Raw genomic sequence first — 23,785 nt, 5'->3', positions numbered from 1 at the left:
TGTTGAGTGTGAGTTTTTGCTTAAAGGAATATTTCTGCTGTGTAAAAGAATTCATTGGTGCATCATGTCCTTGAAACAAAACAAAAAATTTCTTAATTTGTAATGAATATGCATTGATATTATGTATGGTAGTATTTGTTGAATAATTTGTATGGAATTTCATTATTATTTTTAGTGTAGTGCATTAGAGATATAACAATGAGTATAACAATTTTAACTGTCAAAACAAAAATATTCTTCTTAAAAATGAATTGATATCATGTGCTCATATATGTTTTATGGTTATATTATACAATATGGCATTAGATATCTATAATAATAATAAAAAATTATAACAAAAATAAATTTTTTTATAACAATTTAAAAGGCAAAACTATTATTACGGTACTTTTAATGCATAATGTGGTCAGAGGAAAGAAAAAAGAGGAATGAGCCACTCAAATGGTCATAAAAGATCTCTGAAGAAACATTTACATTGAACTGCTGCTAGAATGAATTAGGATGTGTGACAGGCGGGTTTTTTAGAAACATAGGATAAATTTACGATGTTATCCATGCAAGTCGAGCACATCAAAATGTGATTACTCAAAGGCGTGATTCAAATTTAATGCATGTGTCGTCGTAATAACACTGGAACTTTAAAAACCATGGGGAAAAATAGATCAACAGCAAAAGAATTTTTTTTAACATAGATTTAAGATGATATCGAGCACATGGAAAAGTGATTACTGAGATTTCCATTCATCCATCTATCCACTGCCCATTATTGATGTTTTTTATTTCAAGAAATTTCTTTCAACTGTGATTTTAACAAGCTGTACAGAAGATTTTGATTTTTTTGCAATTTTTTTTTTCCTAAAACAAAAACTTTTGAAATTTCAAAAGTTTAAAAGATAATCTTTATATTTGAAAAAAAACGTTGTTAATAAAAAGATGATAAAACTTTTCTTATTTCTTTTTAATTTTCAAACAAAATTTTAAATGGTTGAAAATTAAATAAAAATATCTTCATGTTCTGACAATGAAATTTTCTTTAGTACGAGGGTTGCTATTTATATTTCTGGCCTTCGCAACAGTAAGTGTTGCTAGGCGACCGCAGACAATTTTAATCGAAAGTTTGATATTTTTAAACATAAATTCATCCGACGATTTACCATTATAGCTTCATTAGTGTTGTTGACAGTAAATTGAAAAGTTCTTCTCTTTCAAAAAATGGAATGAACCGTGAACATTTTCGTGCCATTATTTTTCATAACTTTCGACGTGGATTGTCAAGACAAGAGTGCTTCGATGAACTTCATTCTTTATTCAGCGATAAAGCGCCATCCTACAGCACTGCAAAAAATTGGTATAACGAATTTAATCGTGGTCGATGTTCGATCCAGGACGAATCCCGTGCAGGTCGTCCAAAATACGTTGTTGTGCCAGAAAAGATCGATGCTGTGCGTGAACTTATAAAGCAAGATCGTCATGTGACATACCGTGAGATAGAGGCGTCTTTGGACATTAGTATGACTAGCATCAATAAAATATTGCATGAACATTTGAGCGTAAAAGAAAAATTGTTCGCGTTGGATCCCGCATAATCCGACAAACGCTCAAAAAAAGGCTCGTGTTGATTGGTGCAAGGAAATGCTGGAAAAATACGTTCAAGGTACATCAAAAGCTGTGTATAACATCTACACAGGTGACGAATCATGGATCTATGCATATGAGCCGGAAACAAAACAGCAATTAACTGCATGGGTCTCCCAATACGAGGCAAAACCAACAAAAGTTGTTCGAGGAAGAAGCACATCGAAACAAATGATTGCCAGTTTCTTCGGCATTAACAGTCATGTGGCAATAGTGGCGTTAGAGCAACGCAGGACGGTCAATTCTGAATGGTACACGACCATTTGTTTGCCAGAAGTCATCGGAGGAATTCGAAAAAAGCAGAACAGGCGAATCATTCGTCATCATGACAATGCGAGATCTCACACATCGACTCAAACAAAGGCATTACTGACGGAGCGAAAGATCGAACTGATGGGTCATCCACCGTACAGCCCTGATTTGGCACCCAATGACTTCTTCTTATTCCCACACATCAAAAATAAATTACGCGAACAACGATTTTCGACCCCCGAAGAAGCGGTTGATGCATTCAAAATGCATGTTTTGGAGTTACCTCTTCTTTGCAGGGGTGATTGTGGCAGGAAATAGAAAACCCTGAAAATTTTATGACCAAATACTCGATAACAGGATATCAATTTAAATACTATTCATATTTAATATAATTTTAGCGCTAAGATTTATAATTAAATTACCTTTCCATAAAACACACTTTTATAGTAACAAATTTAAGAAACAATTTAGTTCTTACAAGAATCATGATATCGGATTTCAAGAACAGGGAATCAAAAATCACGATATAGGGTTTTTAAATTGTGCAGATGAATTGTGATATTGGATTTAGGAAAGCAATAATACAAATCGCAACATCAGATTTTTGAAAAGCGTAAATACGAATACGGCCACGTCGGCTATCGACATTAGATTTTAAATTTCGAATGAATAAGAATCGCGATATTGATTTCAAAAACTTGTAAATACAAATTGCGATGTTGGATTTTTAAATCGCCTGAATATGACTCACAGTGAATGATTTAAATCAGGTAAATATGAAAATCGATGTTCAATATTAAAATTGCAATATTAGGAGATTTCGATGTAGTTTCAAAGATTTAAAACAATAAAAATCTGAGAAACAAAAACAAAACAAAAAAAGAAATTGCGGAAGACTCACTTTCTTTGTTAACGCAATTCAGCGAAGGTTTCAAAATTTAGATTGTAGAACTTAATTCTTACCTTAAATTTTAGATTGCGGTGAAAATTTTGTTGGATTATAAGTTCTGATTTGCGAAAGTTCGCGAATCAAGTCTTGAGATAAGCGGAATTCCGTAAAAAATCTCATGCCCTGGTCCCAGACAGATGATACAAAAAACCCGGAGTTACGGGGTACACCTAGAATACAATCAACCCTGTCTTTGTTTTCACTCACAAGAATGAGAAGCAGAAAAAGCATGTAGATGTAACTGAGAGGGGTCATCCGCCATTTCTTTTTATCATAATGATCAGGGGTGATTGTGATACAAAGTGAAAAACCCTGAAAATTTTATGTGAAAAAATCGATATCAAGATATCTATTTGCATACTTGTTGCGTATTTGTTGTTGCGTGTAACATGATTTTTTTAATAAGATTTATAGTAATATTAACTACTGACGATGAAAATATCACACCTTTATAGTAACTAGTTTTGGAAAAATCTTCGTTATTACAAGAATCGCGATGTTGGATTTTTAAAATAGCGTGAAAACGAATCAAGATTAACTATTTTTAAACCATGTGAATACAAATTGCAACATGTAACTTAAATTAGGAAAATAGTGGATTTCAGGGCAGTTTCAAACATTCAAAATGGCGGAAATCTGCCAAACCATACGAATTAATCGGCGGATTTCTGCTGATTGGCAGAAGAATTACATGCACGCAAGCATCTCGTTAGCAGGAATTAGAGAATCTTTTGAAATTTGAATCTTAGATTGAGGAATTACATGAAAATATCGTTGAGGTTATAAGTTTTGATTAGATACCTGAGAAACATGGAATTCCGCGATATTCCTAGAAAAATCATATATACTGCTCCTAATTTTTAGACCCAGAATGATAAAAAAAACATGGAATTCTGGGATACCCTCGGAATACAATCAGCCCTGAATAATGGATTTTGTCAGTTTTTCTTTACCATAACTTTCTATTTTAGAATTTTAAATTGAAAACAATGTCTTTTATTGATATATGGCAAAAATTGGTTATGGTTCTTTCCGATATATTTTTGCATATCTAATAACTATGAGAAAGTTTTGAGAACAATTTTCGAAAAATGTATCTCATTTATTAAAACTATTTTATCTGAAAAAAATCTTAAATAAAATATATTAACAATTTTTAAATAATGAGAACAAAAAAATTTTGTTTATAACTATTCTTCTTAATATAGTTCATTTATATTAACTACACTTATTTAACAACTTAATATAGTTAAGTAGTTAAATAAGGGTAGTTAATCACATTTAACTACACTTGTTATTAATATATTTTTTTAATTTTAAAGATACTAATTCACATTTAAAATACTATTAATTATGAATACTCTCCTTGATAAGAATGTTCCCAAAAATACTTTCCAAAAGATAATTATCGAAATTTAACATCTCTAGGATGAAAATAAATAAATAGTTGGTATTCTAAAAGAAAATTATGTGAATTCATAAAAAAGGTTGTGTAAATGCTTAGTTTATTATAGCTTTCAAAATAATGTGTTATTAATCTAATTCATGGAAGAGAAATTATTAAAAATATTACACATATATTAATGGCATCTAACTATACAGTCTGTTTCAAAGTGTCTATTAAGACTGCAATCTGGTCAGTTAAGACTGCAAAGTTGGTTCCAACATTTACTCATTTGATTCATTCTAAAATAAACTTGACTCACTCAAACTTAGGCATATTTTATCTCAAAATAAACATTAATAGCAGGGGTGGGGATACCTAATCTGAATTAAAGTAGTGCATTCTTCATAAAAACAAATACAGTAGGGAAGCGATTATCCGGAACGATCGGGATCATCGCTAATCCGGATAAATGATTTTTCCGGTTTCCTGAATTGCTACAAAAAAACTGTTTTTTTATTGTTAAACCGAACTAAAAAAAAAAACAAATTTGGAAATAATCTTAAAACGAAGTAATACACTAATGATTATTTCCAAAATGATGGTAAGGTAAACATCTTTCAAAAAAGAAAAAAAAATCCTAAAATCTTATGAGGAAAAAAAAATTTTTTTTTTTTCTTTAAATGGCAGGAAAATGTATCGAATTTCGTTCCGGTTTTTTGGTTTTCCAGTTTTCTGATTTCCGGATAATATAGCTGTCCTGTATTTTAAAAACTGCTTTATTCAATGGCACCAAGTAGTAAATATAAATATTGTTAAAAAATTAATTGAAGCTTTAAGGAAGTAAAACATTTTCTTCAAGCCTTGATTGCAGCTTTTTAAAACAATATAACAAGAAGTTTAAAAGTAAAAATTCAATGAAATTAGAAAAAAGAAAATTTTCTCACAGGTAAAAAGTTATGACAAATGAAAATTTTCAGAAGGTTAGGATATACCACAAAAAATCAAGAAAATTGGGAAAAATTAACATGTATGAGAAAAATTTCAATGTAATGAAGCAAAAAAAACATGTTATTAGTAAAGTACATATCCAATGAAAACAAATTCAACACTACTTCATTTTAATTACAGGAAAATGTCTACATTTATAAGAGATAATTATTAAGTTAATATTGATACATAATTTGTCAAAATAATAAAATACAAATATTGATATATTTATCATATGTAAAAATAACTCACTTATTTTTCCACCTGGATTGCAAAGAAATTTATAATAATAGCCAACACAATTCACAAGATAGTCATTCAATAAAAGGAAGAGCTGAAATATAAAATAATTTTAAGTAAATAAAAACAAAAAAACATCATTATTAGAGAAATTCCTATGTTTAAGCATCCTGCATGATTGCGTATTATCCTGTATGCTCCTTCAGGGTGCGTAGCCAAATCTTTGAATCAAAAATAAGCACTTTTTAAAAACTTTTCAAGCACTATTATCACTAAGTTACAAAAGTTAAATTAAAAATAATGTAACTCTAGTGAAAAATATCAGAAAGTCTTTTTTTGAAATGATAATAATATTTGTTTTCTTGGAAAGGNCAAGAATAAAATTATAAATTAAAAAGAAAAACATTTAATAAGGATCTGACTCTATCCGAATTGGAGCACTCGGGTTTCAGTTTCGAGTGTGCGCGCATGCGCAAGTCATAACGTGGTTACGAAATGAAGTCCGTGTGAATGATTACGTAGCAAACACCCCATTTTTCGTGAAATGCAGGGGATCCGCCAGATATCACTGAAGGCAAAAAAAACTGTGAAAAAAAGCACTTTTTAAAAACGCCAGCTGAAAAAAGCACCTTTAAAAGCTTTTAAAAACGAAATCTCCCAAAAAGCACCTTTAAGTACTTTTTACAAACGCTACGCACCTTCACCATTCAACGCTACGTGTCCTTCACCATTTTATTACTTTTTTAAGATTAATTGTGCTCATTTCAGTTACATTTGCACACGCCTACCTGAAGTACACTGCACAAGCATACTTACAAGCTTCAAAAATTACATACAGAAATGTGATAAATAAAACAACAAAATCCTTCTATTTAATGTTTTGTCTTAAAAAATATTTGTTTAACACATTTCTACTTATGAAATTGTAATGTATAAAATATTTTTTTCTCCTCTTTTTAAAAAATTAATCTAAAATCAAACACATATAGCAAATGCCTTGAATTAACAAGTGCGGTATACATGAATCCGACCAAGAGTGTCTTAAAGTGATAATTTATTACTTTTTAACACTATTTTGAGCAGCTACGACGATTCTAGGTTTTGGGATTAAATTAAATTTTTCCATGTAGCTTATTGCACTCTGAGAGTTTTAATAGACCACAATTATTGAGAATTTATAAATTCAAACTGTCTTAGTAAGTCATGTTCATTTTGTGTTCCTTTCTCCTCTATTTAACTCTCTGAAAACTAAAAATTTGGAAGGAAAAAAATGCTAAATTACTTCTTAAGATAAGCTATTATAAATAACCAGCAGATCAAAAAAGTTTGTATTGAATTTATTTCACTTTTAAATTTTTTAAGGGAGATATAAATTCAATCACCCAAAAAAATGGAACATTATGAACATATGAATTGCAATCAGGGATCTGTCTAGGTTTTTTTTAAGAGGTACCAATTTTATGAAAATTTAGACATAATTTGTGAAAATTAAATTAAAAAATCAACACAAAAATAAGGTAAAATAAGAAAATATTTCCAAAAATAATCTCTACTAATAAAAATCATTTATGACTGGTAAATTTCTATATATATTGTCCCATATGTTCAAAAACAATTTTGCATTGAAAATTTTGGGCTTATTATTGTATCCAAATATAAAAATCCATAAAAATCATGTCCATAGTCAAATTTCAACTTGAATTTAATAAAAACATATATTTAACAGTACTAGCATCAAAAGTAATCTTCATTATGAGAACATTTTCGACTGGGTCACACACAAAAGCTTCAGAGAAAAAAAAGTTTCATAAAAAATAAAGGTCTATTAGAAGAAAATTAAATAGAATAATGTTTAAAATAATAGCTTGAATTTTGGCTATTCATTTTAAAAAACTAAACGGCTTAACAGAATAAATTTTAAAAAACATTATAAAGTCCCAGATTGGAATAATCAGGACTTCGGCCAAACCCAATAGGTTTTTTAGGTAAACAAATGTCAAATCATTGTTCAATAAATAAATAAGAAATTAAAGAAAAATCAACATCAAATTTATTCAACAATATTTTCTTTATACGGTGGAATGACATTTGAAAAACTAAAGAATGTTTAACATAATAAAATCTAGAAACATAAAATAAATATTCAAGTAAAAGTGAGGAGATGATAAATTGAACTTTCTCTGTCTTGAATAAAGATATATTTTTCTTTTTTTTCTCGTGATATGGAATTAGAAGCACAGATAATCAGAAAAAAATAACCAACAAAAACTAACTAACAAAGATAAAAATAACAAAATCAAATTCCAAAAGTAATTAATGTCAATTCATTAAAAAAATTAAATAATAATTGAAAATAAGAAACAGTAGATATTTTTAACTAAAACATCTATAATTGTAAAGGTAAAGTCTGTCCACAAATGTTTCCTTCAAATACTATTAAAATTCAGTTTCATTAATATTCATAGATTATTCTCCCCTAATTTTAATTTTCTCTCATTTCTAACTACTCCTGTTTTTTCAACTCTTTTACTGTAGTTAAAGAGGCAGAATAAATTATCAGTTATCAGAGAAAAAGCAAGAAATAATGATTTTTATTTTACTAATACTTTTATTTAAAAGATCACAAGTTTAATTTTTCCCCTTTTTTTGAGAAAGGAAAAGAATTTTGTTTACTTTGAAATATTTTATGTAAGCAAAAGAGTTTAGTGTAAAGTTGTGTCTACACTATCTTTTCATGATTTAAGCAATAAAGCATTAACAAATTTCTCTAACATATAGTATTACCATAATAAAAAATTCTTCCAGGATTTATTTTTAGAAAATGCAAAATTATGCTTCCTTTTGCATTCTGATTTTTCTCAATCTGAAAAAACTTTATTTGCTCTCAAAGCAAGCGTCACCAAATAGCAGCTCTTAAAAGCAGTTTTAGATATGTTTTTTAAATGTTGTTATAGATATCTTTGCAATCGTGAACTTATTAGAGAAACAATAATACAGTAAAAATTTACATTTGCACTTGCAAAAAGTCAATGTGACTGGATAAAAGCAGTAATCAAATATTACATGGAAAACATTCTATTTTAGATTCGAATTGTACCATAAGTTCTTCATTACCTCTTATCAGAAAACAAGTGTATGAAATAGTGAAATCCTAAAATCAACATACATAGGAAACATTTATCAATATCGGAAAAAGCAACCTCTCCTTCAACAAATTGTTCTAAAAAAATCAATTGCAATATAACAATCATAAGATCATTCCAAAATATGCCTGCCATAAAATGTACTCTTGGAGGAAAGCTATAAACTATTCTTAAAAAATAAAGGATATAATTTTTAAAAGACATATGGAAATGTTTAGGGTTAAGGGTAGCTCGCTATCATACCACAAAATAAACTAACAAATCAAATCCAACTTCTTCTCATAAATTTAATATTATTGGCAAAATTGTGAGTAAAAAAATGCAATATTTAATTAAATAAAAACGGATAAAATTAACTATAAAATTGTTACGTATTGTTCTACTATCTATTCATTTTAACTACGTATTGTTCCAAGCAGTTTAAAATAAAAAGAATTACTTGTTATAGATATTTCCATCATAATTCTTTATGGAATAAACCAGCAACAATTCATACAACAGATGTAAATATTTACTATTTAAAAGATACTAAAAAATAATATTAGGCACTTTGTTAATAAATCATAATTTATGTTAATAAGTATAAAATAAAAAGATAAGGAGCAATGCTTTTGAAAACTAAACCGAAACAAAACAGTGATAAAAGTTTAGTTGCATGAATTGTACTATTAGAAATAATATTTTACGGGTTATATTTACTGAACGGAAAAGTCGCCGAAGATTGGACGGCACTGCCACTGGTTAGTTTTCTCGTGACGTCATTATTGCGGATTGAAATGACTACCAAAAACAACACTTCTAATGCTTTCACCATTAAATTGTGCATAGTATTAAGAGAAGAAAATACATTCGTTTCTGCCATGTTTTTCAAAAAGATAAAAAGTTTTAATGTACGGAAGCCACATGGAGAGGATCAAGATAGTGGCGCACCCAGAAAAGTTTTCAAAGGGGGGTTTTAAAATTGTTACTTCATCATGATTAATAATTATCATAATCAATAACATTATACTTAAAATGTTTTACTAAAATACTTTAGGTAATATTATTATAATATAAAAATAAATTCTTTAAGCTGATAGTTATTTTTCATCAAAAAATTAAATTTATTGTGCAGCGAAAAAAAATTTCATTACTTAACATGGATAAAATGCAAAAAAAATAAGATTTGAGTAAAAATAAAGAAAAAATACCTTACTTTCTTTTTTTAATTTAGTTAACTTTCCTTAGTCTTTCGAGGAAGTGAATTCAGAGCATTCTCTTCAGAAAATGCAAATTTTTATTATAGAATGCCTGTAATAATTTTTGATCTAATGATCGGATTTTCACGATATAGACTATAGGTCCTATAGGACTCTAACTTAATAGTTCATGGGGTGACCTCAAATATGCTAATTAATTATTGCAGGCAGTATTTTAAGTTGCCGTAATCTGGGTAAATATGGTCTAGATGGGAGAGCTGCTGAAATTTTGGACCTTTTAATGTTAATTTTACTTCTAATATATTTCACCATATCGGGAGAACTTTTTAAACAAATCGAAAATTTTTTGTATACAATTATAAAATTAGTTTATGCAAAGATAATTCTATGAAAAAAAAATTTAATAATTATTTATAATGGTCGAAAAAAATTGAATTGTAAGATATACAAATTTTTAAATCATTTTAAAGAATTTAATTTTATCTAAAATTTCAACCAAATAAACCGAAAGGTCCCTGATAAATCGAATTTAAACTATACGACTTTTTTAGAATTAAATTTCTTAGGAAAATTCGACAGATTTCGTGCAATTTTTACCATATAAAATTACATACTTAAAAATGATATAAAAATATGTACACCTTAAAATTCAAATTTTTTCTACCATTCTTAATTTAAATAATGAAAATAATAAATAATTGGTAGAAATTATTTGTTTGCATTGAATTATCGTTGAATAAGCTAATTTTATAATTGTGTGCAAAAAATTTTCAATTCGCTTAAAAAGTTCTTGATATATTCACAAAAAGTAAAATTAACATTCTAAACGTTCGACCTTTATTCCTTTTTTTTTATCACAAGATACCAAAAATTTAAGCCACAAAATGAAATGTGAATTCATCCGTAATATTTTCATCTGAATTGTAAAATCTTTTCAAGGATATTATTTTCATCCCAATTTTCTGATAATGATTATAATGATTTGCTGTAGTAACTTCTATGAATTTGGTATCATTTGAAAATTCATGCATAAAAAAGTGTTTCTTTTGAAATCTGTAGGAATATTATTTCTCATTGTCTGTCAGTGAGTGGCTTAGTTATGTGAAGGCCAAATTAAATTGTTACTCATTATTTGAATACCTAACAAAATTGTAAAAACTAAAGCACACATAAGATTTTTAAAAAATTTTAATGGCTTTTTATAAATGGGCCTAGAAAAAATTTATTTTCACCTGTGCGCAAATTTTGATTTTTCTCGAATAATCATTTAAATTCATTTTTAATCATTCTTCTCATAATTTGTCAAAGCATTTTCTAATACCTTATTTAAAATTCAAATGCCATTAAAAAAAGTCCAGAAAATGGAATCCAAACCTTTGAAGACTGTGCAATCTTACTATGTTGTATTATTGTGAACTGTGATATCTGACTATCAGTATTTTTAAACTCATTTTGAGCTCTATTTTTTCTTATAGAAAACAATATCACAAATATTCTCCCACTTTTTCTTTTTTTAACTTTATAATTAGACATTGTTATAAAAGCAGATCAACGAATTAAAGTGTCTCAGTTTTTTTCTTATTGTATTGCAGAGAAATATATTCTAATTATCTATAGTAAAGCATTAGGTACATTATTCATGTTTTAACACTTGAATCATGTACGGAGTCGTATTTTGCTTTATAATGAAAGAAACTGGTGAATAACGGTGTGGACAATGGGTATCAATCCTACTCAACACACCTTCCTTTACATTTGTTTTGTTTTCAAAATAGTTTGTCTCCCTCCCACATAGTGTATTCGTTTTCTGAAAGATAAAATGGGTTCAAACATAGAGTTGACCCAACATGTTAACTCTTTGGGTTAAAAAAAAAGGGGGGGGGGAAGCCTGCGAAATGCTTTGATAAGATATTCTGTTTAGAGATTCCTTACTCACTAAGAAAGAATACTTAACTTCCTTACTAAAATAAAAATTAATTTTAAGATAATTTTTTTGGTGTAAATAAATTTCAGTTAAACAAATTAATAATTTACAAGAGCCTTTAAAAAAAATAATAAAAAAAAATATTTAAAAAAACTAAAAAAAAAAAAACTTTACTATTGATTTATTGGGAGATCCTGAAAAAAAAACTGAACCCTGAAAAACCTATCCTGTGTGCGTCACTGGATCAATACATAGAACCGATCTTTTCCCCAAATTTCAAGTTCGAGCGTTGCAATCGCAAATTTCTTACTTAATAGCAATTGTTATTGTTTTACCAATATTTTAATTTTTTTTTCTGAAAATTAAACTAAAACAAAGATGTCAAAATCTTTAAGATGAACAAAATCGATAATTCTGTACTTTACTTTCGTTGCACTAGACTGGACCTTTAATATGGGCTATTGGCGATGGTCTTGCAAACATCCACGAGGATGATCCGAATAAATGCCATGACAATTTTGATCTTCTGCAGAGGATATTGCTCCCTCGTTTTCGTAGCCTGACGTCCTGCTCGTGAAGTCGAGCACTTTACGGTAGAATAGTTTAACGTGGAACGATACCGCACCAATTAAACGTATCGAATGTAAAGATTAGGGCTAATTTTAACTACGTCTGAAATATAAAGGCTAATTTTAACTTTTTAACATTACGGTTATGCTGTCTTTTAATATTTGAACAGCTCTAAAAAGCTAATTTTTTTTCTTCTTCAAAGTTTTAGATGTACGCATTCTCCGAACCTAAAGAAATTTATATCAGTAGAAAATCGTTCCACTTTGGCGCAAATATCCTTTCAAAGGAAATTCACTGGGTCACATAATTAATCATAGCAAATAAGTGCACAGTTTGATTTTGACAACGCTGTTAATTTAATTTATTATCCATCAAACGCGCCAGTGAGATAATTAGCTTATCATTTTTTTCATGCTAGCATATGTTGAACTTATCGTTTCAACAACAATTTTATCATTCCACTCTCTCTTGAGCAATATGAGTTTCTTATATCCTGTGTAATTATATAAAGGACAAGGACGAAATAATTTTCTTTTAAAACGATTTATAAATATTTTTCAGCATATGTATAGGTCTTTAGATATTTCGACATCTTATGGCGTAACTACCACTACGATTATTAAGCATCAATTCACTAGTATGCAAGACATGCGTATTCATCTAGTTACAAAAACTATTATTGGCGATGATTCAGAAATATTTGACTATACTCTGGTACCATCACTTACAATTAGGCTATTCATCAAAAAAATATCCGTTTTTTAAGTGATGATTTGAGGAAAGAAAAAAGAACACTTTACTCGTAAATCAGCTGGGGAAAATGAAATATAAAGAATTGAAACGAAAATAGAAAGTTAAAACTTTTTTTCATTTTTATCAGTATGTAAAAAAGCGTTGAATTCAAGAAGAGCCATTGACCGTCAGAATCGATTTACGTAGAAGCTTTGGATCCTCGTGAGACAATCTGTTAATAGCAAAAGTAAATGGAAAAGTACAGCTGTGAGAATCGTTTTGAAGCCGATTGTATTAGTTGAAAAGGGAAAATAATCAGCTCTAATGTTTCCCTGTACCATGTGGAGACAAAAGAACTTTACTTTCACTTTTATTTAATAGAAATTTAAATAGAATTAAAATTTGAGAAATTAATAGGAAGGGAAGATTGATTTTAAAATCATCTCATTCCACGTTTTCCTCTTTTCGAATCAGAGCAACGTTTCAAAGATATTAAAAAAAAGCTTGAAAAAAATCCAAAAATTTTTTAGCATATGAATAAATAATTATTTTTTAGTTTCATGCTCAGTTATTATTTAAATTTTTTTAATGAACAAAAAAAGAAATATGAAATAATAGTCAAAACAACAGCTCCTTTATAGTTAAATGCGTATTGTTTGTCAATGTCTGAACCGATAAACCAGCGATTACTTGGAAAGAAAAACATCCGTTGTAAAAGTGAAAACAGATCAGTCGATAAGCTGTCAGGAGTGTTAGCCAGACGTCAAACGCTATCCATTTTGCCACTAAATTCGGCTCCTTATCGCTTCACTTCTATTTGAATAAGGTTATTTAATTCGACCTTGTTAGCTGCTAGCCAGTTTTCCATATTATACGTCGACTGGAAGGCAATAGTCACGCTTGCAAAATTTCTGAAAATGAAGCGATATTGAACATTGAAAATTGAGCTCTCCATGCTTTGTGCTGGGCTACTACAAAAAAGCAAAGTGGTAAATAAACTATGAAGAAACTATGGGGAGGCGCTGGCAGTATTCCCTGTCTTTGGATGGTTGTCTCACGTAATTATTGATGAAGTTTTGAAAGTAGACTAAGTAATATTAAGGAAGAGGTTAAATTTAATTTCTTTTTGTTGTATTTCATTATTTGAAAGAAAAAAAATTAATAAACTTAACCCTCTTGATCCGTACATTACATATATAAGTCCCATCAGACGTTCCAATTAGACTGTTAGGCTAAATAGAACCCCATTTTAACACTAGATTTGCACACTACTGCTTTTTGAGCAACGCTTCTTCTGTTAGGATGGTTGCTAGAACATGCAAAATTATCATGGCGGCATAACTTTAAAGAAATCACATGTTTGTGAAGATTTATGGATAATTTCTTGAAGAAAATAATTGAAATAGAGCAAAAAAAAAGAGAGAAGAGCTATAATATAAAGATTATTTATATCCCTTTACGTTGCTTTGAATTATCATTTTGAAATTTTAACGTATGAAAACAATAAAAAAATTCTTTTCTTTATGATTTGGGATGTATATGTTCCAGTAATATTTTTTTTCATGGGCCATTAGTTCCTGAAAAAGACTAATAGGACATTAATGTTTCAGGGCTAAATTGTAGGAAGTGAGTCTAGATTTTGAGAAAAAATTACTTGCAATATTATCATTAGTTAAAAAAACATGTGCTACCAAACGAAAAACTTGATCTATAAAACTATCTTGACCTATAACTATTAGAAATCAGTTTTGAAACGGTTAATGAGAATTTATTCACGTGTAACCTATTGCTCTTTGACTTTAAAAAAAATATTTTGCTTGCATCATTTCACATAATTTACGCTTAATTTTTTTCGAGTTCAATAAATGATTCTTTTTTAATTTATATTATAAATAAATAATATTTATCAATAATTTAAAGTAAAACATTTTTAGTTGCAGTTCAAAAATTGCTCCGACTATGTTAAATACTTTTGTCACGTTAAAATAGTGAGAACGGAATAGTTGATTGATTGATATTTTCAATTAAATGTAATTATGCTAATATGTGTGTACAATACTTTATATTAATTATCCAAAGATAATATAAAGCAAGGCTCTAGTAGTCTCATTAAATGTCCATTATTTTTTACTTAAAAATTCCCTTTTATCCTTTTAACAAGCTTTAAAGTAGCAACCAAGCGTGGTGCCATTAAGCAAAAATCGATTTATTTCTTACGTGAGCGATGCACATCATCAATATTGAAGAATCATTAAAGAGAAATCGATGGCAATGAATAAGTCCAGAAGACGAAACAGAAAGTAGTAAGCAATAACATTTTTTTATTTCTTCCGTAAGTGCATAACGTTCCATGTTTAGGCACGAAATGTTATAAACTTCAATCAGTTTAAGATCAGTTTGTTTAGAGGAATAATAGTGGAGATGACTTAAAGAAGATATTTATAGATATATATATATATGTATAAGTTCAAAATGTTGAGAAAACAAGGGAAAAATTATAGAACAATGAAAGAAGGGAAAATAATAATAATAAAAATAACAAGAAACCGGAAGGAAAAAAAAACAATCCGAAAAAAAGGTCAAAAATTTTAAAAAATCCGGAAAATAAAAGATATAATCTTTTTATCAGCTCACACGATTATATCCACAAAAAAGAGTGCTTTCTAATATTGCATTAATATAGCAAAAGCAAAATATATCAATACAATATTTAGAGGGTACAATAGTCTTAATTTTCTTCGAGTTTTTTGTATTTATTNTTTTCAACGTCTGGTTTCTCGAGTTTAAATAGTCTTACATTTTAAAAATGATGGAATAACATCAACATGCTATCAATATTTATTAACTAAGACTCTTACCTTCTTTAAGGAGAAAAAATAATATTTGTTAAATTACTTAATTTTCAAATCCTCGAATGTCAAGTTAACACTAGCTTTATTAAACTTTATTCGAAAAAAAAAACAATCCGAGAAAAAGGTCAAAAATTTTAAAAAATCCGGAAAATAAAAGATATAATCTTTTCATCAGCTCACACGATTATATCCACAAAAAAGAATGCTTTCTAATATTGCATCAATATAGCCAAAGCAAAATATATCAATACAATAGTTAGAGGATACAATAGTCTTAATTTTCTTCGAGTTTTTTGTATTTATTTATTATGCTATATATATATATATATGTAATACTTGACTTTCATTACAGTTTGGTAGTTTATCTGACCATTTAATATCGTCCTTAAAAAAGTAGAAAGATCTACCAACTAAAATAACAAAAATCATACTCTCCTTCTCTATTGAAAAGTTGTAAGAGCTGTAGTACCGGCTGTTTTAGGTGTTTAACCTTACATTGCATTTTAGTTCTTGGCCCAAAAGCTACTAAGTTAGAAACTTAAAATTACGATGGTATATGGAACAATAATCAGAAAATAAGATGAAATAAAATAACGTAACATTCAATAATTATTTTGAGAATAATTAACTGTTAAACTTGCAGAAAGAAATATTATCTTAGCAGGCCGCAGAAATGCAACTACAGAGTAATTTGATGAGCTGTAAGGGCTAGTTTTGTTTATGAATAGTTCTTTTTTTGAAATTAAAATTCACTCGAAAATTAAAGCAATTTTAAGTGCTTTTCTAAGATTTTTTTTCACTTTTTTTTCGTTTTTTGTTATCAGCGAGAAAACTAAAGACATTAGAAGTTGTGTACAAAAATGTGTTCTCTCGCGAAAAAAAAGTTATAAGATTAAATAAAAAAAATTTGTTCAAAAATATCTACTGTTAAGTGAGTAAAAAAATTACCATATGGCTCGATCTACATCTAGGCAAAATGAAAATTGAAATTTTAGTTGAAATTTAACTACTAAGTTGAAATTTTACGTACTGTAATTGAAATTTTTATTAATAAATTTGCTTGAAATCGCTTCGGAAATCCAATTTATTTGAAAATTATTGCAATTTTAAGAGCTATTGTTGCGACATTTTTTTCACTTTTGTTTGCTTTAAAAGTGATTGTCTCTGCATTTTTGTATTGCATTGTATAAAATTTATTTACATGAGATCTTCAATGCTTCATATTACGCCAAAAGTAAAAAAATTAAATAAAATAATAGGAAAGAGAGATGCTGGCAGATATAAATCTTAATATTTATATCGAAATTTTTATATATACTTTGAAAATTGAAATTATATTTATCATTGAAATTAACGATCAAAGCAAAATAACATTGTCTTTAGTCAATAAACCAGTTTTTTTACTGAAACACAAATTTCTCTTATTTGCTTATTATCAATATTCAACGATTTTTTTTTTTATAATTATACCCGATTGGGGTATACTGTGAATAACATCAGTGTAGGTAATGTTGGTCAACGCTTAATCATAAAAAACATCGATAACTGGTGTAGGAATATCGGGCAAATGTAAGCCGGTCAATGGCAATTGATCTTAAAAAGCATTAATGTAGAAAATACTGGGTAATTGTAAATGAGACAATGGCATCCTGTAGTTATGTTTGTAATTATTACCAATAATCATACCCTCCAACTTATGAGGATTTTGAAAATAATTCTTTCTAGTGGTAGCGAACCAAAGTAGAAATTTTTAAAGCAAATGGATCTCTCATAAAACTTGTATCAGAACTTAAGAATGTAGCCATATGGCATGCACTTTTATAAGTAATAGTGAACAAGTTACGCTAAAATTATTTTTTTTTGAATATTAAGACATTAATTCTGCTACAGTCTGAAAAGAAGATTTCTGAAACTACGGAAATTCCGTAGCAGTTGGAGGGTATGCCAATAATTAACGGTGATTAATAAAAATATCAACGTCACTAATAATCCGTATTTCAAATACTGATGGTTCTCTTATTCAACTGCAAGAAAAAATTTAAAAAAAAATAATCGAATAGATAAAAAATGTAAGGAATTTTTTGAATGTAAAATATAATGTTTTATTGTATTTGGCGTACAAATTTGGTCCCGCAGTGGACTGATCGTTAAGACACGGTTCCCAGCAGATCACCGAAGTCAAGCATCACTGGCTACGGTCAGTGTGCGGGTGGGTGACCACTTGGATCAGCCTGCGTAGGGACCGAGGGTGTGCGGTATTGGTCCTCGTTAAACTGTTCTACCGTAAATAAGCTCAACTTCGCATGCAGGTCGTCGGGCTACCGAAGCGGGGATGCCATCCCCTCTGCAGAGGATCAAAATTGTGATGGCATGTCTTCGGATCATCCTCAGGGATGTTTCCCAGACCGTCGCCAATAGCCCATAGTGCAGTTCTAGTGCGACGTAAATTAACTACAACAACAACTTGGCGTATAAATTATATTTTGAAGCCTGTATCGCAAAGCTTGAACCTACTATCTAATGTGATTACTTTGCGAGTCTCCCAACAGACTGAAATGAAATAATTTTCGTTCACCGCCTTAACTTGGAAAGCAGGACATCATCACTTTGAAAAGTTTCTCATTGTTTGACCCCTTTTGGGATTCAAAATAGTGTGTTGTCTTTTTCACGCACTAAGATTTTAGATAAAATACTTTTTATTAAGTAACATTTACACACATATATATTTACAAAATAGTACACATTTTCGACTTTTTATTCTTCTTTGTTTTTGGTTTTTTAGGACTCGCACTAAGTTTTAGGAACTTTGGTGTTTCTGTAGCTGGCAAAATTACTGGAACGTTTTCAGTTCTAGACACATTGCGATGAAGAATAATTCTATAGGTACCAATAACACTACTTCTGGAGCCTTTATTTTTTTCATATTCAATCATTTCGTCAGTAACTCCTAAATCTTTTAAAGTTTGTTTTACGGAAAGTTCTACGGAGGACAAAATGGTTCCATTCCCGTTGCAGTCTTCAACCGCGGACAACAAATTGTCTTTTGGCAATGGTGATGGTAATGTTTGTCCTGTAAGCCAGTTAGACTTCTTAATCTGGTCGAGAGAAGTTCTTTGTTTTGGGTCTTGCTTCAAAATACCAACTATCAAAAAATGTAGTTCACTGCTTAGGTAGTCGGGTATGGTGTAGTCTCCATCTAAGATTTGCTTTTTTAAACCAGACACTGTCTGTGCTTTGAATGGCATCGAGGCTGTCAACATGAAGTAGAGCAATACACCGAGGGCCCAAACGTCAACCATAGGACCAACGTAGCTGTCGTCTCTGAAGAGTTCTGGTGCAGCGTATGGAGGAGAACCACAAAAGGTTCGTAGTGGTTCAAACTTGTTCTGAACCTGCGTGCTGAAACCGAAATCGCCAACTTTCACAGTGTTTGGTCCTGAGAAAAAGACATTTTCTGCTTTCAGGTCTCGATGTACGATGTTATGAAGGTGCTGAAAGAAAATGAAATAAAATTAAGAAATTCTAATTATTCTAATATAAAATTAAGAGCACGCTATATCGTGAGAGAAATTTTTCATGGCAAATTCACATCCATTGGAAAACTTAATAAAAAAGTGACTCCAGGTAAAATAGGAAAAACCATAAATTTTTAAATGCTGTAAAAATGTTTTCAAAATATCAAAATGAAAACAAATTAGTAGAGGATTAATTCTCTACTATGGGGTCCTTTGACATAATTCGCTTGCATTTTGATATTTCGAAAACTTTTCAGCATTTAAAAATTTATGATTTTCTCTAGGTGTGCCTGAACTCACTTTTTGTATACATTAAATTCAGATTAATTATGCAGGTGCAAGAGAGAATTTGATTTGACTGGTTTTTCCTGCTGTATAGCGTCCTCTTAAAAGAGAAAAACAGGAATATGACTAAAAAAACTATCAAATGTTATACTTTTTACAAACCTTAAAAATTATACTTTTTACAAACTCGAAAAATAATAAATAACCTAAAAATATTAAATAATGATAAAACCATATGCTGAGCTGAGTTTTTACAGGTTTCCCACTCAATTTCAGAAAAAAATTCCCTGACTCTTCCAAGTATATCAGGTAAATTTTAATGAAACTCCATACCATAAGGCATCCATACCATGTGATTTTTTATCTGTAAACTTTAATTTTTATATCAAATATTAGATTTTGTGAGCAAATAACTTATAATAGAATGAGAATGAAAATATAGAACAGTTTCACTAAATGGTGGAAATTTATAAAACAATTGTAATAGATGCTAGAATTATTTAAATCGAATCTCAATAACTAATTACTGTTCCTGACATTCTAAGACCTTATTTTCCGGGTGTGATATAGGAATTTTTCATGATTTTTGTAAAAAATTACAACCTGACTATTCCCTGTTTTTTAAAGTTAAAATAAAATTCCCTGACAATTCCAGGTTTTCCCTGACCCGTGAGAGCCCTGCGAGAATACTTCAGAGTTTCATTTAAAATTAAATTTTACTCATATTAAGCGGGTCTTATAAAATAAATTTTTATTTCGAGAAAAGTGCGTTTGAAATTTTCAAGTTAACAAAGTCAAGTTTGCATATCTTTTGCTATCTGTTGAGTATTGCACTGGTAAGGAATACACACAACTGAATATATACTATGTATTATATACTAGGGTAATTTTTTTCAATATCTATTGGATTATAGAAAAATACACTAGTTAAGAACACAATGATTTTAGTACTAAAATATATTCTAAGCACATGAAGAAATTTTATCAAATAATTAAATTTTGAATAGGAATTTTATGTGCTGTAAGCCGAATGGTCGAATAGCTTCAGCAATGTATAAAAATTTAAATAAGCATGAATTACATTTGAAATTTTATTTATTATTAGCAACTATTTAATCAATTTTAAAGAAATTTTAGATTTTGCAAATAAAAATTATGTGAGTAATTTATGGGACCGAAATGTTTTTTGAATTTTTGATCATTGTTACATAATTTGCTAAAAAATATGAACATGATTTTGGGTGCAAGACTCTTTAGCTTTTCTTTATTGTATTGATATAAGTATAGGATCAATATTTACAGCGTTGCCAATAGCCCATTGTGCAGCTCTAGTGCGACGTAAATTAACATCAACATCAACAACAATATTTACAGAGTGCCGGCCAGGTGGCCGAGCGGTTAGCGCGCCTGACTGCGAAGCTAATGACTGCGGGTTCGAATCCCACTCTGGGCATGAATGTTTATCTCTTGTGTTGTCCTCTGTTGTGAGTGATGAGGGAATGAGGCCCACCCTATGAACGGGTTTGTGGCAGTGTGGCGTTGGTAATGTTGGTTGCTCGCCTCCGTGACTTTGGTTCACAGGTGCCCACTGGGTAACGTAAAATGAGCAACAATTCCGGAAACTTCTAAGGCAAAGAGTAAAGTTCAGTGCCTGTCTTTTGAAAAAAAAAAAAGAAATATTTACAGAGTGCAGCACTTTCCCTATTTAGAAAGCAGAATTCCTCAACAAACAAAGTCCGTTTATTCAGATTAAGAATGTTTTTTTTGACAGTTCTATTAGCTTAAGTGCTCACCAACTGTGCATTATAAGAATAATTTACTCTTTTTGACGAACGTAGCAAGGCAAATAGGTGATATGGTAGAGAGAATCGTAGAAATTCTTTAATGGCCAATCACCACCATTCTACCACTAGAATTATTGGCTAAATTAATTATTGGACAATCTACCACTAGATAAATAAATTAATGACCAGCCTTCATCATAAATATTTGTTTTCGCATCATACAAAGGTTTCAGATGCATATGAAAGTTATCTTTTGCTCCTCCGAGAAAAAGCTTCTAGATCGATGTAGGAATTAAAAACAACATTTAGACCCATGTCACAGCACTGGCAGAAGAGAGAACTAATTTTCAGGATAAAGGAAGGAATGGTTCTTTTACTAGTCAGATGAAGAGATTAAGGTCCAACAAGCAGCTTCAATGTCTAGCATTATTTAGACATTATTCGTTACAACGTTTTCAAGGATGCTTTAACCATACAACGTTTTCAACAAGTTTTTAAGGATGCTTTAACCATATGCCCAATAACTGGAATTAAATGGTAATAACCTTCGAAAGTTACAATATTAGTACGTTGATGCTGTTGTTGTCTTGCAGACCACTTGTTAATACTAACAAAACTATTTTAAGGCAGAGGGGTGAGGTTCTTCTTGTTTTCCAGTGGTTTTCGAATTCCTTTGTCAGGAATTCGACTTCTGCCACACACATACGTCATATCCCGTTTTATATGGAGGACACATTCCCATTCCATTCACCCGCAGATCGTAATTTTGACCTGAACCAGAGCACGATCAGTCTCCGATCCAGTACCCCCAGAGGTATTGATTTGTTATGGGAACTTGGAGGACTTTGCAACTCCGACAGGGTTAGAGTGCATCAGTCACAATTTTCTTTACGGCCTGCGGGGATCGAACTCACTATCTTTTGGACATCGCCCCAACTCCTGATCAACCAGGCTATTCCGGTCCTATATTAGTACGTATTGTTTGTTAATGAATTCGCTTAAAGTAAACTTTTTGCTCCGGTATATAAGTGTTACGAAGTTGTTGATGGTAATAAATTGAAGGAATTTTATTTAACGAAAATGAACCTTGCTTTAACCTGACGAAACCTTGCTTTGTTAAAAATTTAAAGTTATAAAATTTTTTTTCGTTTCTATCGATATTTTAATTGGTTTTTATAGCTGTCAGTAATTGATCGATCATTGGAAAATTTTCAATAGACAACTAAGTTGAACGACGTTATCTTAGAAATCCACATAGTTCGTAGTCTTCAGATCAGGGAAGTAAAGTCTTGTTAGTTGTGAAATGAGTTGTTGTTTGTTGATATAGAATGTAACTAGATCTAATTTTGTTCCTTTGAATGACTTGTTTTAATGATGATTAACATTTTGTTTGTAATTTGAAATGTTAATTCATTAATTAAATAAAAGATTGGTTTCCTCATGCTATTCCTCCAATTTTTTTAAATTTTTTCATTCGCATAAAATTTATAATCCAAACAAGCTGATGTCGTAAGATATACTTATTAATAAAAAAATTTTTCATTTTTTTTCAAAAGAACTTATAACAAAAAAGTCGAAAGTTTTTAATATTTGTAAAGTAAAAGGAACTTGAATCTATAATTTTATAGTACTATTGAAAACTTTAAGTGGGTTTTTTCAAAAAGTAATATTTTGATGAAATTAAATCAAATAGAAATTTAAATAATATAGTCTGAAAAGATCAATTTTTAAAATATAGTTGCTTGCTTTATATATTAATAAACAGGTTATTATTATTAATTCATATGTTTAAAAAAATTGAAAAGAAACAATTCTTTTTTTGCTAAGTGATACATTAACAAATTTAAACAGTTTTATTTTATGGCTTTAAAAAAATAAGCTAAAACTTTTTATAAGAGAACTTTTTAAAATTATTTATCTAGAAATGAAATCATTTTTCCAGGGTAAATTATTTGAAAAAAAAATGGGACACGTAACTGATACTGTTTATAATTATTCATAATTTTAATTTCACTCACAATTAATCTTATTATAAAAATATGGAAGACCATTAAATATTTATTTCAGTTTTTATTAAAGTCAAAAGTCAGAGGAAATTTTAGTTTTTATTTGATTATAAATATTTACTGATTATATTTTTATAATAAGCAATATATATATGTTTAATAAATATAGTAAATAAATGTGTGTAAAAACAAAAAGAATAATAAACTTGTTCTTTTTATATTACTACATTTATATTTAATAATGCTTTAGTTAAAAATTGTGAAACTTTACGTATTTAACGATTAAGAAGATTCATATATATATTAGTGATAAACTTAATACATA

At 29.4% G+C, this 23,785-nt stretch overlaps 2 protein-coding genes across 12 annotated transcripts in view; both read right to left on the bottom strand.

Moving 5' to 3' along the window:
* The window catches only part of LOC107451635 (uncharacterized), a 30,724-nt gene extending 21,374 nt beyond the window's left edge, over positions 1–9,350 (bottom strand). Inside the window, exons 1-2 of one of the 3 annotated variants that reach the window (XM_016067792.3) lie at positions 9,033–9,350; positions 5,463–5,544 (exon numbers count right to left, since the gene is read on the bottom strand). The gene's annotated coding sequence lies outside the window, so the exon portion shown is untranslated. Of the gene's footprint in view, positions 1–5,462; positions 5,545–8,564 lie in introns of all 3 variants that reach the window. The other 2 variants (XM_071183448.1, XM_016067793.4) reach the window with 2 other exon arrangements.
* Positions 9,351–18,548: 9,198 nt separating this feature from the next.
* Positions 18,549–23,785, bottom strand: part of LOC107451639 (serine/threonine-protein kinase NIM1) — a 73,170-nt gene continuing 67,933 nt past the window's right edge. For all 9 annotated transcript variants that reach the window (XM_016067803.4, XM_043045738.2, XM_043045743.2 and 6 more), the window contains one exon: positions 18,549–19,361. In XM_016067803.4, the coding sequence (XP_015923289.1) occupies positions 18,597–19,361 (765 nt within the window). In that variant the 3' untranslated portion in view covers positions 18,549–18,596. The remainder of the gene's footprint in view (positions 19,362–23,785) is intronic.

Source organism: Parasteatoda tepidariorum, chromosome 7, assembly GCF_043381705.1.
Source record: "Parasteatoda tepidariorum isolate YZ-2023 chromosome 7, CAS_Ptep_4.0, whole genome shotgun sequence".
NCBI classification, from domain to species: Eukaryota; Metazoa; Arthropoda; class Arachnida; order Araneae; family Theridiidae; genus Parasteatoda; species Parasteatoda tepidariorum.
This window is presented reverse-complemented; position numbering and strand designations above follow the sequence as displayed.